This window comes from Hylobates moloch, unplaced genomic scaffold, assembly GCF_009828535.3.
Source record: "Hylobates moloch isolate HMO894 unplaced genomic scaffold, HMol_V3 SCAFFOLD_11, whole genome shotgun sequence".
Lineage (NCBI taxonomy): Eukaryota > Metazoa > Chordata > Mammalia > Primates > Hylobatidae > Hylobates > Hylobates moloch.
In genome coordinates, this window is record NW_026652286.1 from 96,680,423 (window position 1) to 96,689,192 (window position 8,770).

At 37.0% G+C, this 8,770-nt stretch overlaps 1 protein-coding gene across 2 annotated transcripts; it reads right to left on the reverse strand.

The window, feature by feature from the left end:
* Positions 1-501: 501 nt before the first annotated feature.
* Positions 502-3,256, reverse strand: TMEM225 (transmembrane protein 225). Of its 2 annotated transcripts, none has more exons than XM_032168146.2 (4): positions 2,982-3,256; positions 2,072-2,218; positions 1,669-1,803; positions 502-944 (listed from the first exon to the last, which is right to left on the reverse strand). In XM_032168146.2, exons 1-4 carry the CDS (start codon positions 3,010-3,012, stop codon positions 718-720), a joined length of 540 nt encoding a protein of 179 aa, XP_032024037.1. In that variant the 5' UTR covers positions 3,013-3,256; the 3' UTR covers positions 502-717. The 2 variants fall into 2 exon arrangements, with proteins under 2 accessions (XP_032024037.1, XP_032024036.1); XM_032168145.2 differs by having other exon boundaries at positions 2,832-3,256.
* Between the last annotated feature and the right edge of the window lie 5,514 nt (positions 3,257-8,770).

The following is an 8,770-nucleotide window of genomic DNA, read 5'->3' on the forward strand; positions in this document are numbered from 1 at the left end:
AGGCTGGAGTGCAATGGCATGGACTCCCCTCATTGCAACCTCTGCCTCCTGGGTTCAAGCGATTCTCTTGCCTCAACCTCCTGAGTAGCTGGGATTACAGGCACCCAGCTGTAATTTTCAACCAAGTTGAAAATTTACCAACTTTCAAACATTTTAAAAGCTGGTCTATATAATTTTTATAGATGCATAAATTTGTAGTGAAAATGTCCACATGAATGTAGAATCATCAGCAATGCATCCTTAAAAGTGTTTTATGATAGGAAACAAGAGATGGAAATGAAATTGGAGAAGTTTTTAGAGGAACATCAGTTATATCTATAAATTTAATGGAAAAACTTCTCCAGGAAATAATGTTAAAATTTTATAAAGTTGGGTGATGTGTACATAGGTGTTTGATCATCGTTTTGTATTCTTTATGTATGTTTGAAATATTTCACAGTACAATAAAACTATTATGTATCATTATAAGTGTGATGTATAGACTTAACAATACAGAAAGTATTATTTATATGATAATATTTATTATATTAACAATAAATGTTACAGAAGAAACTATTTGTTCAGCAGGCCAGGATTTTTTAAAAAACCATCTTCCAGATCTTTTTACAAACCCCAACTGTAATTCCAAATAGAGACAACATGGTTGGAGACACAGCACACACCTACAAAGCTTTTTCCATAAAGATGAGGATATACTGCAAGAAATAGATTGCCAAATCACAGAGCCCAGGTTACGCGACGTGTTTGGAGTTTTTTGTTTAGGGTATCTTCCTTTGAATTCACAGTGTGTGCACGGACAATGCTATGAGGCATTGCAGTGCTTTCTGGTAATGAAATACCTTCGATAGAATTCTCAGATTCCTTACATTCTTTGTCAGATTTATGGATGTTCAGGCAGGTACAGCTACTGGTAGACAACTTGCACTCTAGGAGAGAGAGGATTCCTAGGGAAAAGAGATTCCAAGGAGTGGGATGAAGGGACAATGGAGAGTCAGAAACAATTCCCTCCAATTTGGCTGAAGACCCTGACCCAAAGCCCAGTGGATCCCTTTTAACTACCCAAAGCCATCTGGGAGGTGAATGCTTTAGTGGAAGAAACTGGAAGTGTATGTACAATAGCTTAAATTCTGCTCAGCTTAAGAAAATTGAGGATCCTTTTTGAAAGAGAACATGCTTCTTTTTGGGTTAGGAAGTGTAATTACAAATGAAATTTTAAAGACTTCTTAGGAAAGGAGAGACTTCGGTTTTGGTAGATGGCCATCTCTAGCATCAGATATTGTTTCTCTCTGCCCTCAAACTGCCTTGACACTACATTGTACTCCCAGGGTCACTGTTCCTCTTCACAGAGGCTGAGCATTCTGTCTCAGACACCCACCTTGGTCATGACTTTGGTGGTTATCTCTGCCCTAAAGTGGGGAGGGTGTGAAAGGCAAATAAAAGGCGGAGATGGGGAGCTACCCTCTGAGGCCAGGCACAGCAGACGTCTCACATAGACCTGACCTCCCACTCTTCTTGGACGAACTGTCATCAGAGAATGAATCCAGGTGAGCTGCAGCCTTTAAAAATGCAAGGTTTGGCACTTTTCCCTCTATTCTCATCTTTTTACCCTTCCCTCTGTTGGGGATGGATTGGTTCTTAACACCCTTCAGGGGCCCTGGAGACACTCACCACAGACAGACAAGAAGAAAACGTTTAAGTAAGCAGTATACATGATCCAGGTGATCCTATAACTGGAGAAGTGCGTGGATTGACCTTGCTTCAGCTTGTTGTGATATAGTATGAGTGCCCAGAGCAGAAGGATACCTGATGTCCAGACAAAGGGAAAAAAAAAAAAGTCCCTTCTGGGGAAATTTGGCTCCTTGATGCAAGTCTTCATTCCATATACACTTGACTTCCCAGCCTCCACCCCGTCCAACTACACCTTGCCCAAAGACTGATCCTGATCCTGCTTTTATGGTAGATCTAACTCAGAAGCTATATATATATATATATATATATATCTGATACTTTATTCTGATTCCACCCATCAAAGTACACCTACAAGCCTGTGTTAGGGGAGCCAGGAAGTTACCTGAGAAGAAACCGAGGATGGTAGTGAAGAGTTGTATATATTTATTTTGAGGAATCAGATAGGTGAATTTCATACCCAGGATTAAGTTAAGGAGGAAGGAAAGGCCAAGGCTCAACATCATCATAATTCTGACCACTTTCAGGTCATCTGTTGGAAAGCAAAAGCTGTTTTGAGAGGACAGATATTTATTCTAGACTCATTTCTACCTGGGGTCCAGAAATCTCTAGGTGAAAATTGGAATAGGGTGAAAGATTTGATTAAACAATAAGAAAGAAGTTGCAAAATAACAAAGAAGCAGGGGAACCTTAAGCTGAATAAGAGAACCAAAAACAATTTTCTCTATCCTGATGTCTGTCTATGTGTCTTTCTCTTCTATTATTTTCTTCAAACTAATTTCTTGTTAAATACCGCAATTCACTCTATCATCTAATGGCAATACAGACTATTGAATGCCAGTTACCTTTCTTTCTTACCCACGTGTCTAGTTGTGTGGATCACCCTGCTGCTACTGCTGAGACTTCTCAAATGCCCAGCAGTTAAGGCTGTGAACATATAAACTTTTCTCCAGAACACCTAAATAGTGAGATTTTGGAATCTGCCTTGACTTTATTGACTATGGAAGGAAGGAAGAACACTGCAACTTGAGAAGCTGCACCAGAAAATAATGGGTACACTGGTGAGATTAATACAAGTTAAGGAAAGCAAAGTTAAGGACACACCCTTCCTTTCCACCCATCTCTTTCTAGAGTACAGTTCTGACCTTCTGGCCAAAGAGCAGGGCAACACATCATCCATGGACTGTGGTTCATCTTGGCTGTTTCATCTTCTGAAATCAATTCAACCCATTTATCTAAGGTGATTCCCATCACCGTTAAGACTACGGCCCAGGAGGAGAAAAGTATGTTCATACCCTGGATACTTCTATTTGAAACATGCACCATTGTGAGTGAAAATTTCCAACTGGAACCACCACCACTATATCGTAGATCTCTTCCTTGATTTGATTAGTTACAGGAAGGGTGATATCTGAACTTTCAGTGGTTGCTGAGGCATTGGCAGCAGCAGAAGCTGAAGTAGTCTATAAAACAGAGAAGATAGATAACTCCCACCCTTCCTCACTTCCGTATCTATCAGGGCCAGCCTGCTGTCAGGACCGCCAACTGCCATGGAATCATCTATTGGTTTGACCCTTGACCCTGGGGCCTAGTGGAGTGAAAGAACCAAGGGGCCCAGAAGTCCTGAGAGAGCTATCAGATATTAGGGATCTGACATCACATGTAGAAAGAGCTGTCAGATACAGGGATCATTAGAGGCCTTGAATGAAGTTAGACATGCATGACTAAAGAGGTCCAATTTAGGAGTTAGAATTACACGCTCCAAGATTAGTTAACATTTGGTAGGGGTCAGTGAAGAGGAAAAGGATTTCAAGATCATTGAGATAAATAGCTAGCTAGTATCACAACAAGGAATGACCACTCAAAATTTAGGATGTTTGAAGAAATGTGTGTTCCCATTGGGAGGTCCCAATGACATTTACTTAGGCAGTCATGCAGGAAATAAACCATCCTGAAACCAAACTACTCGCCTGATAGATACACTGAGCCATTATAGCCCAATCTCATTTATAAGGCGTGGGCAATCATTTCTTCACAGAATTGCATCTGTAACTTGGCATATAAAACATTTTTGGATTCCTTGAGTAGGCAAACATGGTAGGATCAGAGTCAAGAGCTAGAGGACTTCTGCTACAATCAAAAAACAAAAAAAAATTGCCTTTTATACAACTAAGATGAACTTCATCTCCAAAGGCCTCACTCTGTCTATTTTCTGACCTCAATGCAGGTGACTTTCCTTGGGTCAAAATAGACTTTTTTTTATTACCTCAAACATGTCAAGCTGTCTTTCTTCTAGATCTCTCTACACATCTTTTTATACTTTATTATTATTTATTGTTTTCATTTTTAAGCACAATACTCAACAGTATACTTAATCTTATGAGGAAGGCTTTAGGGTTAAGAAAACAGACTAAGGATCCTGGTTTTAAATTGTGGCTCTACCACTCAGTAGCTTTGTGGTCTTAGAGATAATAATGCTTCTTACTACCTAGGGATTTTGTAAAGATTAAATACATTTAGAGACATAAAGCACTTGAAAGAGTTCTTGGCACACAGTATATGATCTGTCAGCAATTACCATAGTATTAATTTGGGTTTTCTGGGAAAAGGCTCTGAGGCAGGAATTTGTATCCAGGGAGTTTTTTTGTGAAGCACTTTTGGGAACTACACCTGTAATTGTTTAAGGGAAGCAGGTTTGAGCAGAAGTTGAACTGAGATGTAGTTGCAACAGAAGCAGCCCTGGCTGACCCCACCGGGTGCTCTGGCTCTGGGGTGGTCCTTCAGAGTCATTCTTTATAGAGGCAAGAATGCCTAGCGTTTACACTGAGCATCTGGCTGCCCCTAGGGTGTGATTTCCCTTCTTTCTCAAGAGATATTCCTAAATCTCCTAGAAACTGCAAGCCACAGCAGCTAACACTTCTGGTAGCTGTGGGGATGAACTCCCACCCTTCACCAATCCCATATCAGGGTCAGCTTGTTGTTAGGGTTGCCAGCTGCCATGAAATTAACTATTGGTTTGACCCTTGACCCTGGGGCCTAGGGGAGTGGGGGGACCAAGAGGATATATAGGCAACTCCTATTATGCTCTTTCATGTTGATAATTTTATTTCTATGCCATCGATTCTTAAGAGTAGAATTCCTGTGCTGAAAGGCTTTTGTTTCATTTTGGTTTTAACTGGTAGTGGCAGGAAAGATTCAAAGATGTAGCCAAATTAGAGAAAGAGATAGGATGTGAAGGATGAGTAAGATACAGGTCAAAAAGAAATCAAGTTTTTAGTTAGGGAGAACTAGTCAAAGATTCCATTCCAGATGGCATTCCACCTGCCATTCCAGCTAGTCAAAGGTGCCATATAGTAAGCACTGGTCTGGTTAAGCTGAAGGTGTTTAGAATAGGCAATAGACAGAAAAAATTTAGTTCTGGAACTTGACAATAGATTAGAGGGTTACAACCTTGGATGAGATTGGGTGCATCCAGGGAGTAATAGACAAGGCGTTATCAGACTTGGGATAGCAATTGAAACCTAGATGTGCATGTCACATATGCAGAAATATCACACAGAATGTGGCAAGAGATAGAAAAGGAAAGGTCACTGGATTTGGCAATTAGAATGTTACTGGTGATTTTGGCCATAGCATTTTCAGTAGAATAATGAGAGAAGTAGTAGGACAATTTTTTTTTCTTTTAACAGGTGACAAGAGCAAATAAATAATGATAAAGGGAAAAAGAAAAATAGAATTGTAGCTTCAAGGGGAAATGTGCAATTTTGAAAATAAATTAGACAGTAGTATAATGACTTCCCATGTATCCTTCACCCAGCTTCAAAACTCATCCTCTGAATTATTCTGAACCAAATCCTGACATAATTTTATGGTTAAATATTTGTGTCACTGGAAGAGGAGGATTGATTTTTTTTTGCTGTAGATTTACATACTCTCTGTTACTTCTTAATATGGTTTATTATCAGTTTTGTTGGTCTTTTCAAGGTCCACTTATTTAGGTATTTATCCATTTGAAAATACTATTTTCAAGATCGTATTTCATTATTTTGAGCTGTTATTTTTATTATTTTCCTTTTGTTTTTGCTTGTATCCCTTAAACTTCTTAAAATAGTTTTTTTTTTTTTATTATTTTTTTTTAATTATACTTTAGGTTTTAGGGTACATGTGCACAATGTGCAGGTTTGTTACATATGTATCCATGTGCCATGTTGATTTCCTGCACCCATTAGCTCGTCATTTAGCATTAGGCCCCACCCCACAACAGTACCCGGAATGTGATGTTCCCCTTCCTGTGTCCATGAGTTCTCATTGTTCAATTCCCACCTATGAGTGAGAACATGCGGTGTTTGGATAGTTTTAAATTATTTAATATGTGTAGACTTAAGACCATATCTTTTTCTCTAGGCACTGAGTTTGCTATATCTCATACATTTCCTGTAACTTTTTTACTATTTTGCTTATTAGACAGTTTTTAATTTTAGGTTTGATTTCACCAAGAATTCAGGGATTGTCTGGGAGAATTTCTTAATTACCAAGCAGCTATCAATTTTAGATCACTGTTTAAATTTTTTTCCTTTGTTAAAAATAAATTGTAATAAATATATCTTGCTAGGCATGGTGGCTCATGCTTGTAATCCCAGCAGTTTGGGAGGCCAAGGTGGGCAGATCACATGAGGTCGGGAATTTGAGACCAGCCTGGCCAACATGATAAAGCCCCGTCTCTAATAAAAATACAAAAATTAGCTGTATGTGGTGGCGCATGCCTGTAATACCAGCTACTCGTGAGGCTGAGGCAGGAGAATTGCTTGAACCCATGAGGCGGAGGTTGTAGTGAGCCAAGATTGTGCCATTGCACTCCAGCCTGGGCAACAGAGCAAGACTCTGTCTCAAATAAATAAATAAATAAATAAATAAATAAATAAATAAATAAACTGAAAAATTTACTTTTTGAATTTGTCAAGGTTTCCTTTGTGGCTGAGCACATGATTAATTTTGAATATTCCATCAGCAAACAAAAAGGTAAAATTCTTATACCAATAATGAAATTTATGTATGATGGAAGGTTATATAAATCAGTTTGTTTATTGATTAGTTTAATTCTTCTATGTTTTAATCTGCCAGGATATGTCTTATTTTGAAATAGCGGTGTTGACATCTCTCTTTATGGCTATATAGTTTGATTAGATCTTCTATTCCATTGCATTTTTGTATTGGTTATAATTTGTATATACAAAGCCTCATGGTTTTGGTATGTTAATTTTATTCCTACGGAAGTCTTACCAAATTCTTGTTATTCTGTTATTGAAAATTATTTTTTATGTTCTCTTAGGTTTTCAAGTTATGATTTTATATGTTCTTAACAGAGATTTACTTTTACCTCTTTCTTTATAATTTTTATGCCTCTAATTGTTTCTGCTTGGTTCTTTGATTTGTCAGAGACTTGTATTGCAAGGTCAAACAGTAGTGGCAATAGTAGGTTTCTTTGTCCTTGTCCTACCTTAATTGAAACAATGTTTCTCCATTATGTAATATATGCTTCATCTTTTAAGAAAGTAGCAATTGATCCCCATCTCGTCAATTAAAAAGAAAACAGATTAGGTGTTAAATTTTGTTAAATGATTTTTTGGTATCTATGGAGAAGAATGTGTAATTCCAACTTAGATCTATTAAGATGATGAAATATATTAATGCATTTCCTGATATTCTGTAATTCTTCCATTCTTGTAATAAACCTCACTTGGTTATACGTATTATTTTTAAATGTTCAGTGAACTTTGTTTTTAGTACTTTTGCCCTGATGGGTATAGTGAAGTAAATTTTTAGGGATGGACAATCAATATCAGGTTTTAAATCAGTGTTATGTTCATTCTGACACAGAAAGATGGAAATGTTCTTTCATTTCCAATGCTCAGTAAACAGTTTGCAGTATTGGACTTTCTAGCTCTTAGAGTTGTGGCAGAACTCCTTTGCAAAACCCTCTGTGCCTATACTTTTATGCATTGTAGCTCATTGGCAACTTTTCCCCATTTCTTTTATGGAAAATTATCTGTTTAAACTCTCTATGTCTATAGGGGTCATTTTTTATTTAAAAATTTCAATTTTTTATCTTAGTTCTGTTAGTTTCTGTTTTACACCTACATAATGCTTACCTATTTTTATTCTGAGTTTTTAAAAAATAAACTGTTTAATAGACTTTGGCAATGTGTTTTCTAAAATCATGTTCATTGAGGTATAATTTACAAATAATAAAGTCCACCCTTTTAAAGTGTACAGATAGATGATATTTTGATAAGTGTGTGCATTTATGTAACCACTATAATATTTAATACATGGAACATGTCTATCATCCCAAGACGTTTCTTCATGCTTTTTGGTGGCCAGCCTCTTCTCCCACCCCTACCTTCTGGGAAACATTGATCTGATTTCTGTTTTTATAGGCTTGCCTTTTCTAGAATGTGATATAAATTGAAATCATGCAAAATATAGACATTTTGATCATCTACTTTGACTTAGCAAAATACGTACTTTCCAGATGCATTACTTTGTTGGGTATATGGGTAGTACATTCCTTTTTATTACTGAATGGAATTTCATTGGATGATTATACCACAATTTGTTTATCATTCTCCTGCAAATGGAAATTTTGGCTTTTCCAGTTTTTGGCTATCTTGAATCAAGGTGCTATAAATGTTAGCATGTAGGTCTTTGTATGGGCATTTGTTTTCATTTTACCTGGGTAAATACTAAAAATGAGATTGTGTGGTATGTGTATTTTTAGCTTTACAAGAAAGTGTTAAACTGTTTTCCAAAGTGGCTGTACCATTTGGTATTCCCTACAGCAATGTTTGAGATTTCCCCTTGCTTCATATCCTCATCAGCACTCAATATTGTTAGCCATTTCAATTTCAGCTATTCTCATAGATTTGAGATTTGATTTGTGGTATCTCACATTTTGGTTTTGATTTGTATTTTCCTTATGACTAGTGTCATAAAGAATGTTTTCAGGTGCAAATTCATCATCTTACATGCATTTTCTGGTAAAGTATATGTTAAAATATTTTGCTTAATTTTTGAAATATTTGTT